At 41.4% G+C, this 14,474-nt stretch overlaps 1 protein-coding gene across 1 annotated transcript in view; it reads right to left on the bottom strand.

The window, feature by feature from the left end:
* LOC139226638 (myosin-4-like) overlaps window positions 1-10,556 on the bottom strand; it is a 29,503-nt gene extending 18,947 nt beyond the window's left edge. Inside the window, exons 1-11 of the mRNA XM_070857532.1 lie at window positions 10,516-10,556; window positions 9,225-9,440; window positions 8,974-9,117; window positions 8,736-8,892; window positions 8,556-8,583; window positions 8,307-8,418; window positions 8,099-8,191; window positions 7,863-7,926; window positions 7,662-7,760; window positions 4,450-4,553; window positions 1,268-1,406 (exon numbers count right to left, since the gene is read on the bottom strand). Coding sequence (XP_070713633.1) covers window positions 1,268-1,406; window positions 4,450-4,553; window positions 7,662-7,760; window positions 7,863-7,926; window positions 8,099-8,191; window positions 8,307-8,418; window positions 8,556-8,583; window positions 8,736-8,892; window positions 8,974-9,117; window positions 9,225-9,425 — 1,141 coding nt within the window. The 5' untranslated portion in view covers window positions 9,426-9,440; window positions 10,516-10,556. The remainder of the gene's footprint in view (window positions 1-1,267; window positions 1,407-4,449; window positions 4,554-7,661; window positions 7,761-7,862; window positions 7,927-8,098; window positions 8,192-8,306; window positions 8,419-8,555; window positions 8,584-8,735; window positions 8,893-8,973; window positions 9,118-9,224; window positions 9,441-10,515) is intronic.
* Window positions 10,557-14,474: the final 3,918 nt, after the last annotated feature.

The following is a 14,474-nucleotide window of genomic DNA, read 5'->3' as shown; positions in this document are numbered from 1 at the left end:
TCTTGCTATTGAGGGAGTGCAGCGAACGTTCACCAGACTGTTTCCTGGGATGGCAGGACTGACATATGAAGAAAGACTGGATCGACTAGGCTTATATTCACTGGAATTTAGAAGAATGAGAGGGGATCTCATAGAAACATATAAAATTCTGATGGGATTGGACAGGTTAGATGCAGGAAGAATGTTCCCGATGTTGGGGAAGTCCAGAACCAGGGGTCACAGTGTAAGAATAAGGGGTAAGCCATTTAGGACCGAGATGAGGAGAAACTTCTTCACTCAGAGAATTGTGAACCTGTGGAATTCTCTACCACAGAAAGTTGTTGAGGCCAGTTTGTTAGATATATTCAAAAAGGAGTTAGATGTGGCCCTTACGGCTAAAGGACTCAAGGGGTATGGAGAGAAAGCAGGAATGTGGTACTGAAGTTGCATGATCAGCCATGATCATATTGCAGGCTCGAAGAGCCGAATGGCTTACTCCTGCACCTATTTTCTATGTTTCTATGTTTCTCTATCTCTGCAATATAATTAGTCTAAAAGACCCCAATACTATGCCACAAGCATAAAGACCACAAGACTAATACAGGAGATGTGGCAATACCTTCCAAATTTAATATTAATTCCATATAAAATATGGTTCCAAAACATTACCATACAACTTCAAAACTGTTTCGACTGCACATTGAAATTAACTATGCATTTGATTTCAAACATTGGCCCTGAAAACGCGCAGCATACATTATCGTAACCCTTCTGACAGGCTCAGCAACTTCCACATGCATGAAATGTGGAACTTGCGATCTGTCAAGATGTCTTGACAGATCATACAAACCGAAAGTAAAACTTAAAGATTAAAATGTTTCAAATTATTTTTCACTTTTTTTATTGCAGTTGGTGTAATGAAGGGAGCTATGAACAATAATGAAATTCAGAATATTTATATTTATTTGAATTGTCTAAATTATTTAATTATTTGGGAATTCCATTCCTAAATGACTGCAATGGAATCCTCCTTTCTCATTGGAGATCTGGGCCCACATTATCCCAGGGATGCTTCTAAACCAGCTTTGTCCCTGGGATCTGTGAGTCTTTACGCTGCCATACGCATGGAGGCCTGAGACCCAAACTCTCTGCAGCTTGGATGACAGCAGGTAGGTGCAGAAATATTTCACTCCGGAGATATGCCTCCGACTGCAATTTCAGCACTATTATTTTGAATATATAAATGTTAGTAAATACTGCAGTGAAGTGAGACGTATGAAACTGTTACCTTCTGTGCCATCGGGCTCAGCCTGCTCTTCACGCTGTTTTTGCTTGAATTTCATGTTACCAAAGTGCATGACTGCACCAGTGAGTTTGTAGATGCCCCATTTCTCATCAATTACGAAGCCCAGGATATCGATAGCACTCTTTAAATCAAAACAATAGACTTAGAATCCAACAGCAAGACTAATATACTGAAACAGTTTTTCCTACTTCGTTGTTGAAACTTTTGAAATTTACTTTAAAACGTTTTGATGCTGGGACTTCTACCTCAAAAATTTCAAAATGTTCTTTTCTTTACTGACAGTGTGGATAACACTGCTAGCATCACCTTTCTTAATTATCACTATTTACTTACATTCTAAAGTATCTTCTCTCTATACGTGTGCACTTTAATTGGAAAAATGGATTATTGGTGCTGGTTGCCTAAATATGTACATGTCTTATGATGCATGAGTCAGGATAAGAAAATACAAATAAAGACGTACAGCTGACAGTCCAATTCACACCCCATCAGCCTACTCCCAATCATCAGCAAAAGGGGTCGTCAACAGTGCTATTAAGCAGCACTTACTCCCCAGTAAGCTGCTCACCGATGTTCAGTTTGGGTTCTGCCAGGACCACTCGGCTCCAGACCTCATTACAGCCTCGGTCCAAACATGGAAAAAAAAACTGAATTCCAGAGGTGTGGTAAGAGAGACTGACCTTGAAATCAAGGCAGCATTTGACCAGGTATGGCATCAACATAAGAACATAAGAAATAGGAGGAGTAGGCTATAAGGCTACTCGAGCCTGCTCCGCCATTCAATAAGATCATGGCTGATCTGATCATGGAGTTAGTTCCACTTCCCTGCTCGCTCCCCATAATCCCTTATTCCCTTATCATTTAAGAAACTGTCTATTTCTGACTTAAATTTATTTAATGTCGCAGCTTCCACAGTTCTCTGAGGCAGCGAATTCCACAGATTCACAACCCTCTGAGAGAAGCAATTTCTCATCTCAGTTCTAAATGGGCGGCCCCTTATCCTAAGATCGTGCCCTCTAGTTCTAGGCTCACTCACCAGTGGAAACATCCTCTCTGCATCCACCTTGTCCAGCCCCCTCATAACCTTATACGTTTCGCTAAGATCACCTCTCATTCTTCTGAATTCCAATGAGTAGAGGCCCAACCTGCTCAACCTTTCCTCATAAGTCAACCCACTCATCCCTGGAATCAACCTTGTGAACCTTCTCTGAACTACCTCCAAAGCAAGTATATCCTTTCGTAAATATGGAAACCAAAACTGCACGCAGTATTCCAGGTGTGGCCTCACCAATACCCTGTACAGCTGTAACAAGACTTCCCTGCTTTTATACTCCATCCCCTTTGCAATAAAGGCCAATATTCCATTGGCCTTCCTGATCACTTGCTGTACCTGCATATTAACCTTTTGTGTTTCATGCACAAGTACCCCCAGGTCTCGCTGTACTGCAGCATTTTGCAATCTTTCTCCATTTAAATAATAACTTGCTCTTTGATTTTTTTTCTGCCAAAGTGCATGACCTCACACTTTCCAACATTATACTCCATCTGCCAAATTCTTGCCCACTCACTTAACCTGTCTATGTCCTCCTGGAGCCTCTTTATGTCCTCCTCAGACATTACCCTTCCTTCCATCTTTGTATCATCAGCAAACTTGGCTTCGTTACACTCAGTCCCCTCTTTCAAGTCATTAATATAGATTGTAAAGAGTTGGGGTCCCAGCACTGATCCCTGCGGCACCCCACTAGTTACTGATTGCCAGCCAGAGAATGAACCATTTATCCCGACTCTCTGTTTTCTGTTTTTCAGCCAATCTTCTTTCCATGCTAATATATTACCCCCAACCCCGTGAACTTTTATCTTGTGCAGTAATCTTTTGTGTGGCATCTTGTCAGTTGCCTTCTGGAAGTCCAAATACACCACATCCATTGGTTCCCCTTTATCCACCCTGTTTGTTACATCCTCAAAGAATTCCAATAAATTTGTCAAACATGCCTTCCCCTTCATAAATCCATGTTGACTTTGCCTGACCAAATTTTGCTTTTCCAAATGTCCTGTTACTGCTTCTTTAATAATGGACTCCAACATGTTCTCAACCACAGATGTTATGCTAACTCGTCTAGAGTTTCTTGCATTTTGTCTGCCTCCTTTTTTGAATAGGGGCATTACATTTGCAGTTTTCCAATCTGCTGGGACCTCCCCAGAATCCAGGGATTTTGGTAAATTACAACCAATGCATCCACAATCCTTGCCGCTACTTCTCTTAAGACGCTAGGATGCAAGCCATCAGGTCCAGGGGATTTATCTGCCTTTAGTCCCATTATCTTACTGAGCACTGCCCCCTTAGTGATTCTGATTGTGTTAAGTTCCTCCCCCACTATAGCCCCTTGACTATCCACTGTTGGAATATTGTTAGTGTCGTCTACCATAAAAACTGATACAAAATACTTGTTTAGAGTTTCTGTCATCTTTATGTTCCCCATTACTAATTCCCTGGTCTCGTACTCTAAGGGACCAACATTTACTTTAGCCAATCTTTTTCCTTTTATATACCTATAGAACTTTTACTGTTTTTATATTTTGTACTAATTTACTTTCATAGTCTATCTTCCCTTTCTTAATCATTTTTTTATTCATTCTTTGCTGCCTTTTAAAAGCTTCCCAATCTTCTGTCCTCCCACTAGTTTTGGCCACTTTGTATGCTCTTGTTTTTAAATCGGTTAACGTCCTTTATTTCTTTAGTTAGCCACAGATGGCTTTCTTTTCTCTTGCACCCTTTCCTCCTTACTGGAATATATTTTTCTTGAGAGTTGTGAAATATCTCTTTAAATGTACACCACTGTTTCTACCACCAGCACACATGTCTACAGTGCGTGCTATCTACAAGATGCACTGCAGCAACTTGCCAAGGTTTTTTTGACAGCACCTACCAAACCCACAACCTCTAATGCCTAGAAGGACAAGGGCAGTAGGTGCATGGCAACACCACCACCTCGAAGTTCCCTTCCAAGTCACACACCATGCTGACTTGGAAATATACCGCCGTTCCATCATCGACACTGGGACAAAAATGGATTATTGATTATCGCTGCCTAAACCTGTGCATGCTTTACAATGCACAAGTTGGGTTAAGAAAATAAAAATAAAGTTGTACAGCTGATACTCACATCAGTCGCCATCAATTCTTCTGTATCATCAATACTCTTGACAGTAATCTCACCCTGGCTGATGAATGGATAATCATAGGGGTTGGTGGTAATGAGACAAGATTCTGAGGAAAACAAAATAAATGTTTTGTAGAAAGACATGTGATTAACCGAATGAAAGGTAGCATAAGTATCACTCAATTTTACAGTTAGTTTTCCCCGCTTCCATTTCGACAGCTTGTCAAATTCAGTTTAATTCAACATTGCTCTGGTAGTTGCTATACTCATCATCATCATAGGCAGTCCCTCGGAATCGAGGAAGACTCGCTTCCAATCCTGAAGTGAGTTCTTTGTTGGCTGAACAGTTCAATAGGAGAGCCACAGACTCTGTCACAGGTGGGACAGATAGTCATTGAGGGAAGGGGCGGGTGGGACTGGTTTGCCGCACACTCTTTCCGCTGCCTGCGATTGATTTCCACATGCTCTCGGCATTGAGATTCGAGGTGCTCAGCGCCCTTTCAAATGCACTTCCTCCACTTAGGGTGATCTTGGGCCAGGGAATCCCGGGTATCAGTGGGGATGTTGTACTTTATCAGGAAGGCTTTGAGGGTGCCCTTGTAGCGTTTCCGCTGCCCACCTTTGACTCGTTTGCCGTGATGGAGCTCTGAGCAGAGCATTTGCTTTGGGAGTCTTGTGTCTGGCATGTGAACTATGTGGCCTGCCGAGTGGAGCTGATCAAGTGTGGTCAGTGCTTCAATGCACTGAATGAAGATGCTGATGTTGGTGTGCCTCGCCTCCCAGGGGATTTGTAGGATCTTGCGGAGACATCGTTGGTGATATTTCTCCAGATCTTGAGGTGTATATACTGTACATGGTCCATGTCTCTGAGCCATACAGGAGGGCAGGTATTACTACAGCCCTGTAGACCATGAGCTTGGTGGCAGTTTTGAGGGCCTGGTCTTCAAACATTCTTTTCCTCAGGCAGTCGAAGGCTGCACTGGCGCACTGGAGGCGGTGTTGGATCTCATCGTCGATGCCTGCTCTTGTTGATAGGAGGCTCCCAATATTATAAGTGGACCATGGTGTCCAGGGCCACGCCATGGATCTTGATGACTGGGGGGCAGTGCTGTGCAATGAGGACAGGCTGGTGGAGGACTTTGTCTTACGGATGTTTAGCATGCTTTCGTACACCTCAGTAAATAAGTCGACTATGTCCTAGAGTTCAACCTCTGTATGTGCGCAGATGCAGGCATCGTCCGCGTACTGTTGCTCGATGATAGAGGTTAGGGTGGTTTTGGATCTGGCCTGGAGATGGCGCAGGTTGGAATAGGTTCTGTAGTTTAATTCCACTCCAGCGGGGAGTTTGTTGACTGTGAGGTGGAACATGGCGTCGAGTAAGATTGAGAAGAGGGTTGGGGCGATGACGCAGCCCTGTTTGACCCCGGTCTGGACATAGATTGGGGTGTGTGATGGATCCTTTGGTAAGGATCATGGTCTGCATGTCGTCGTGGAGCAGACGGAGGATGGTAATTAACTTTTGGGGGCATCCGAAATGGAGGAGGATGCTCCATAGACCCTCCCGGTTGACAGTGTCAAAGGCCTTTGTATTGTCGAATAAGGCCATGTATAAGGACTGGTGCTATTCCCTGCATTTTTCCTGTAGCTGTCGCGCTGCAAAAATCATGTCCGCTGGAAGCAGCATTTCGAAGATCTCCTCAATCATGACTCTGCCTTTAACTCGAGTGTTCTCAACTCCATCCCGCTACCATCTCAGTGAGACCCCAACACTGCACGAGGTAGAAAAAGCCAAAAGACAGCTTAAAAACAACAAGGCTACGGGTGCAGACGGAATCCCTGCTGAGGCATTGAAGTATGGCGGAAAGGCACTGCTGGCGCCAATACAAGACCTCATCTCTCTCATCTGGAGGGAGGAGAGCATGCCGGGGGATCTCAGAGATAGTTGAAAAGTATGAAAGTAACATATTAAGTTAATATGGGTGACATTAGGATTTTATTTCTATAGATCTATTGAAAGGCTGAGATAAAGGTATATTGTAAACATGAATGTATCATAATGGCCTGGATTTTGTGGTGGTAATGATGGCAAAACTGTTAACATTGGATGATGCGGCCTCCTGCTCCACAAATAGAAGATGAGGGACGACCAAAGTGCATCTGTGGTCTTGAGTGCCAGACCATGGAACACATCACATCAGCACTTCATTTCTCCACTTGGCATCTCAGGAGGCCATCGAATGGATAGCCAAACTAGGCATCCCATTCTAAGCTTCTCTTGTCATACAAAACAACATCCCCACTGAAACTGCCCGTAACTTTGGAATTTAGACCATGCGCAGACAAATGTGGAAATCTTGAAGGTCAGTCAGTCCCTGCTCCGCCACAGGCTGTGCTGTGGAACTCCCCATACAATCAGTGAATTCACTTACTTGAATGAAGAAACTTCCCTTTTCTGCTCTAATATCACTGTCAAACAACCCAAAAAAAGTTACGCTTTGTAGAAAGAGGTATTACTGGAGGTGGATGGGTCAAGCCACCTCCTATTTCCAAAAAGCATAGGAGAACCACCTTCCTGATCCAGGGAGAACCACTTTCTGGTCATGGTTACTCCCCTGTCAGGTCAGTTACGCATGATCTTAGCCAAAAGGCCGAGAAGCGGTATTACTGGAGTTTTAATGGCATATTTGCTGAACAACTGTTCTGGCCCTGAAAAATTAATTTTATATTTGTGGAATGTCAAATTTCTCCCTCATCATAAAAGTTAGGTAGATTTAAAAAATAATTAAAACTATATGTTCGAAGTTTGGTTATGATATTTCAGCTTCTACCTTAACCCCATGTGTAGGTCCCAATATTTGTTTTGCTTTCTGTAAAAAAAATTCTAAGTGAATGATAAAAGTTGCTTTTTATTTACTGTTTGGCTGTCTGAGAATTCTTCAACGTGATTGGCCACTTAGATAGCTTGATGACACCACTGCTGCTGAGTACTGGATGCCCTCCTTTGACAGCACGACAATCAAATTAATGTTGAGAAAGGTCAAGTTTGCGCCACAGAGATCGCAAGACCATTATGGGCAGCTTTCTTCAAGGTCAGCAGCGATCGCTGTCGCTTCTCCACTGACAGCAAATTCCAGGCCATTATGCTAGAACTAATCGTTCCTGTGTTAGCAGAGAACAAAAAGAAGGTAGCAACATTATAAAACATCCGTCCTTACCAACAATTTCTGGCTTATGGTTGGTCATCATCTGGTAGAAAATGTGGTAACTCCTTTCAGCTTTCAGCTGGAATGTTACTCTGGATTTTTCCAGTAGATCTGGAGAGACATATACACATACAAATGTAGATTTACTGAAGAACTAATCGACCTATCAAACATTTGATTTACGACTGATATTTGCAAATTAGTTGCACTTACAGGTTTCAATATCAGCAGAAGCTAGTTTCCCGGTGGCACCGAAGTGAATTCTGATGAATTTACCCTTGAAATGTAAAGTTTATTCAAGTCTGAGATTTGAAACACGATTTCACAACACGCGCACAATATCATTGCGTTATTGAAAAATCTTGATTGTTACACTGGATTGTTAATCAATATCGTGCACATTATAGGGTGCAATAGATGCAACTGTAGGAAATAGTCAAGAAACTTACGAAGCGAGACGAGTTGTCATTTCTCACTGTTTTGGCATTACCAAAGGCTTCCAGCAACGGGTTAGCCTGGATGATTTGATCCTCCAGGGACCCCTGCAGAAATACTTTTGATTACCACGAGTCGGAGCATTTAGCAAGTGAAGAAATACATTACAGCTAAACAAGAAGTTACCACATTTTATTGTATCCTGTATCAGTTTTGTCTTACCTGTATCTTCCCAGGTTGATCCTCCTTCTTCTTGTCAGAAGTGCATGCAACTGATGCAAAGTACTGGATGACACGTTTCGTGTTCACAGTCTTTCCAGCGCCAGATTCTCCGCTGCAAGAGGTGGGAGTAGAAAATGAAGAAATCAACAATTACCGCCCCAACAAACTATTTAACAGACTGGAGTCGATTAGATTTCTATCAGATAACAACCAACATCCAGGGGGATATATTAAACCAGCAACACTTACGTGATCAAGATGGACTGGTTTTCACGATCTGTAAATAAGACGATCACAAGATCAACGTTCAGTTCAGACAACAGAGAGAATGTTGTATAACTTTGTTCCGTGATTCTGGGTTCAACGAGAATCAAGAATAATTCAGACTAGACAGCAAAAAAGAACTATAAGAAAAACTTACATACTTACCGGTTGACATGGCCTGATAAGCATTGTCAGAGATGGAGAAGATGTGGGGAGGAGCCTCTTGACGTTTCTTGCCTCTGTAACCAGACACGACCTCGGGATCGTACACTGGCAACCACTTGTAGGGGTTTACAGTGACACAGAACAGCCCAGAGTAGGTCTAAAGTCGGAGAAAGGAATTAAGGTCTATTAATTATTCAATTATCGTTTTCATTTTGCAATCTGAAGCTATTGTACTTACGTAGATCATCCAGGCTGCGTAACGCTCTTTGAGGTTATACAACACAGAGGCTTCATTCAGGTGGGTCATCATGACCATGTCCTCGACTTTATCGAATTTTGGAGGGTTCATTGGGAGGACTAAGTCTTCTTTAACAGTTACGGTCTGAAAAATAATCGACAGACCTATCATGTTATTTAACGATATGTGGCTTTTATGAAGGCAACAAAACTTTTCAGAATTATTTATTTATTTTTAAATTTTCAACTGACCCTCTTGTCCTCGGTTTCCACCGTGGCTTTGCCACCGTCCTTGCTCTTGACGATACCTTTAACGTACAATTCTTTATCGTCGGGGGCATAGCAGGCAGTTTTTGCATCGAATGGTCGATTCTGAGCTTCCACTCTTTCCTTATCAGTCTTACGCAAAAACTGCGCCGCCTTTCCAAACACTGCCATTTCCGCGTCCCCCATGGCGTCGTTTTATTGCTGAAATATGTACATCCATAAAGTGATCCCGAACAAATCCAGCATATTTCAGGGCATTACTTCTTGACACGAATAAATAATTCCTTTGTTTATCAGAAAGCAAGATAGCTCATATTTGAACTTAATTTAATTAGCTATTGCTTTTAGGGAAAAATCAATTCCTATCGATTTATTTCTAAATTGTGATGATGTCTTGTTTTTGTTTTCCATGTCGCAGTAATTCATGACGTATAATTACTTTCATAGCATGTTATGAATCGTTTTTGTATTTGCGAGGTCCACTAAGTATCCTTTATAATTTAGTGTAAGTTTTTTAACTCTTTCAAATAGTTGGTGTTTTTTACGATTTCACTGACACCTGATTGCAAAATATAGTTTACGTGTTTAAGACTATAAAACTGTTTAAATAGCCTTGATGAACGATGTATTAGTATCAGATTCCGGTTAGTTGTTTCTCCTATAAAACATATTGTTGGCATTTTCCTGGTAGTCTATTTTTAATAAGCTAACAAAAACGTGTCTTTGGTCTTCCCCATGCAAATTATTCCCATAAGGCCGAATGTGGTTTTCAGTATTCAAAACTAGTGCAATTGTACCATTTTAATTTAATAGTGCTGCAAACAAGATTTCGAAAATCCCATGTTAACATACATTTTTGAATGTAATGTTAATTTGCCTGTATGTTTAGGTCGCCAATGTGATTTAAACAATGTAAAGTAAATTACATAGGCACGTTACGTAATATTTCTGTGTAAGTGATTTTGAAATTGCAGGAAATGAAGATCGTCCCGCCATTGTTTCATAGAATGTATGTGGGGTATTTATATGGCATTGAACTGCTCCGCAATGCTGTGTTTATCGATGCTGACCCAGCTGCCTGCAGTGCGGTATTGGATAACAACCAGTTGAGGCGTCATTAAAGTCTAATTAACATGTAATTGAACTTGACGATCTGTGTCTGAAAGATAACCAACATTTACAATCAACTCAATTTCAAACAATGGTATTAGACTTTTCTGATCAGTTTTCTATTTAAGAAATGTAGTTTACATTTGCTTGTCTTAACATCCGTTACCTTAATCAATCCCAGGCAAGAAAAAATCCTCCACAGCAATTCTAGTAAAAGAAACAACATAATCGATAAATTAATTTTACTTCTTGCATCTGATTTAAATGTATCAATTACATTTATGTTCTTTGGCCTTTACTTATTTTGAGAGAATTTTCTGGATTGATTTCTTCTGTTATATAATATAATAGTTTGCATAACTTGATGAGGTCCTCACTCCCTCTGTTTCACTGAAAAAAGATATTAGTACCCCAATTAAGATGAAGAAAATTAGTGAGAAACTTACCCTGATGGTGGGACACCAGCAGCTTTCTGTGTTCTCTGGACAACTTATATATGAGCTCTTTTTTATGGGCACAGCAGCTCCAGTTCCTATATTTAGTACACAAAAGCCTGATGGTTGCATTAACTGGTGTTCCAGCATCAAGATATAATTAGAGAAGCAACGTCAGTAATTTGGTTTTGAATTCTTTAACATTATTCCAGTCGCTATCATGTGTCTCCATATAAGATGAACATCTAAAGATGACACATGGCAAGTCCAGTTTATAAAATCTTCATCCACTGAACCTGTAAAAGAGGCTTGTGCTCAACAGGTGGCGCTTTCATGGTAAGCACACGCTGCATTTATAATTTATAAATCTGCTTGCCAAAAAATACCTTGCTGTTTATACATCCATTCATTCCTTTGTTGCTAATATAGATTTTGGAAGTATAGCCACAACATAACATTTATCTGGGGTTTACTATTAAATTAAAATGCAAAATGGCTGAGATAGATAATTTTTCTAAAATATTATACAGCAGAAAATGGCATCTTTCTTACAAGCTCTTGCACAAATTGGCCCAGAAATTGTGGTAAATTAATGGCGAATTAACTTTGCTCGCCATTATGAGTTCACATAAAATTCAGCAATTTTGAGGCAAAGAAGATATAGAATCATACAAATTCATGGCACAGAAGGCGGCCATTTGGCCCATCTTGCCGGCCAAAAAAGATCCATTCAGCCTAATCGCACTTTCCAGCTTTTGATTGATAGCTCTTTCGGTGACAGCACTTCAAGTGCATATCCAAGTACTTTTTTCAATGCGATCAGGGTTTCTGCCTCGACCACGCTTTCAGGCAGCGAGTTCCAGACCTGCACCACCCTCTGGGTGAAAAATGTTCTCCTTAATTCCTCTCTAATCCTTCTACCAATTACTTTAAATCTATGCCCCCTGGTAATTGACCTCTCTGCTAAGGGAAATAGGTCCTTCCTATCCACTCTATCAGGCCCTTAATAATTTTAAACACAAAATTCAGTCTCTTTTCAGCCTCCTCTGTTCAAAAGAAAACAACCCCAGCCTATCTAATCTTTCCTTATAGCTAAAATTCTCCAGTCCTGGCAACATCCTCGTTAATCTTCTCTGTACCTTCTCTATTGAAATCACATCTTTCCAACAATGCGGTGACCAGACTTGTATGCAGTAAGTGAGGATGCACTAAGTGAGTGGGCAAGAATTTGGCAGATGGAATATAATGTTGGAAAGTATGAGGTCATGCAATTTGGGAGGAAAAAAATCAAAGAGCAAGTTATTATTTAAATGGAGAAAGATTGCAAAGTGCTGCAGTACAGCGGGACCTGGGGGTACTTGTTCATGAAACACAAAAGGATAGTATGCATGTACAGCAAGTGATCAGGAAGGCCAATGGAATTTTGGCCATTATTGCAAAGGGGATGGAGTATAAAAGCAGGGAAGTCTTGTTACAGCTGTACAGGGTATTGGTGAGGCCACACCTGGAATACTACATGCAGTTTTGGTTTCCATATTTACGAAAGGAAATACTTGTTGTGGAGGCAGTTCAGAGCAGGTTCACTAGGTTGATCCCGGGGATGAATGGGTTGACTTAAGAGGAAAGGTTGAGTAGGTTGGGCCTCTACTCATTGGAATTCAGAAGAATGAGAGGTAATCTTGTAGAAACATATAAGATTATGAGGGGGCTTGACAAGGTGGATGCAGAGAGGATGTTTCCACTGGTGGGGGAGACTAGAACTAGAGGGCATGATCTTAGAATAAGGCGCCGCCCATTTAGAACTGAGATGAGGAGACATTTCTTCTCTTAGAGGGTTGTGAATCTGTGGAATTCGCGGCCTCAGAGAGCTGTGGAAGCTGGGACATTAAATAAATTTAAGACAGCAATAGACAGTTTCTTAAACGATAAGGGGATAAGGGGATAAGGGGTTATGGGGAGTGGGCAGGGAAGTGTAGCTGAGTCCATGATAGATCCAGCCATGATCTTATTGAATGGCGGAGCAAGCTCGAGGGGCCTTATGGCCTACTCCTGCTCCTATTTCTTATGTTCTTATGTACTATAGCTGTGGCCTAACTAGTGCTTTATACATTCAAGCATAAACTCCCCACTCTTATATTCTATGCACCTTATCTACCTGTCATCCTACCTTCAAGGATATATGGACATGCACTCCAAGGTCCCTCTGTTCCCCTACACTTCCCAGTATCCTACCATTTATTGTGTATTCCCTTGTTTTGTCAGCCCTCCCCAAATGCATTACCTCATACTTCTCCAGATTGAATTCCACTTGCCACTTTTCTGCTCACCTGACCAGTCGATTGATATCTTCCTGCAATCTATAGCTTTCTTCCTCACTATCAACCACACGGCCAGTTTTTATACCATTGGCAAACTTCTTATTCATGCCCCCTACATAGTAATCTAAATAACTGATATATACCACAAAAAGCAAGGGACCTAGTAGTGAACCCTGCGAAACCCCACTGGAAGCAGCCTACCAGTCATAAAAACACCAGTCGACCATGACTCTTTGCTTCCTGCCACTGAGCCAATTTTGAATCCAACTTGCCACTTTCCCTTGGATTGCATACGCTTTTACTTTTCTGACTAGTCTGTCATGTGGGACCTTGTCAATAGCCTTGCTCAAATCCATGTAGACTACATCAAATGCGCTACCCTCATCGACCCTGCTTGATAATTCCTCATAAAATTCAGTCAAGTTAGTCAGACATGACCTATCCATAAAAAATACATGCTGAGTGTCCTTGATTAATCCGTGACTTTCAAAATGATGATTAATACTGTCCCTCAGATTTTTTCCAATAATCTGCCCACCAATTTGCCCCCTCTCCTGTTGAGCTTGCTACATACTGGCAAAAAAAAGTTCTCCTGAATACATTTTAAGTATTCTGCACCCTCTATACCTTTTACACCGATTCTATCCCAATTAAGATTAGGGTATTTGAAATCACCTATTACTGTCCTATTATTTTTGTACTTCTTAGAAATATACTTACATTTTCACTCTTCTATCTCCCTCTGACTATTTGCCATCTATAGTACACTCCCAGCAGAGGGATTGCCATTCTTTGTTCTTCAGTTCAACAGATACGGCCTCATTTGGTGATCCTTCTATATTTAACATCCCTCCTCACAGCTGCAATTGTTTCTTTAACCAGTATTGCGACACCCAACCCCTCCCTTTTTTTAATCCCCCTCTCTATTTTGTCTGAAAAGCCCGTAACCAGGATGTTGAGCTGCCATTCTTGCCCTTTCAACCATGTTTCAGTAATAGGTATGATATCATACTTCTATGTCTCTACCTGTGCTCTCTGCTCATCCGGCCTATTCACTTGCATTGACGTATATACAATTAAATCACTGCCTAACCCCTTTTTTGTTTATTTTATTGCCTTTGTTTACTCTGCCTTCCAAACTCAGTTACTAATTTTCTGCCTTCCATTTCCAGCTTTGCATCTCTCCCTTATGAGTCTGTGCTCTGGTTCCCATCCCCCTGCCGAGCTAATTGAAACCCTCCCCTAATATACGTTATGAGTTCCAATTCTCCACCAATTGCTGGATGATTTGCCTCCATCATTGGCCTCAACAAAAGTAAAAATTTGTGACCACGCCGTAAGCCTTCCATTGAAATGAATTGCTTGCGGGGGAG

This window comes from Pristiophorus japonicus, chromosome 16 (assembly GCF_044704955.1).
Source record: "Pristiophorus japonicus isolate sPriJap1 chromosome 16, sPriJap1.hap1, whole genome shotgun sequence".
Taxonomy (NCBI): domain Eukaryota; kingdom Metazoa; phylum Chordata; class Chondrichthyes; family Pristiophoridae; genus Pristiophorus; species Pristiophorus japonicus.
The sequence above is the reverse complement of the archived record's forward strand: the minus strand, read 5'-3'. Positions and strand labels throughout refer to the sequence as shown.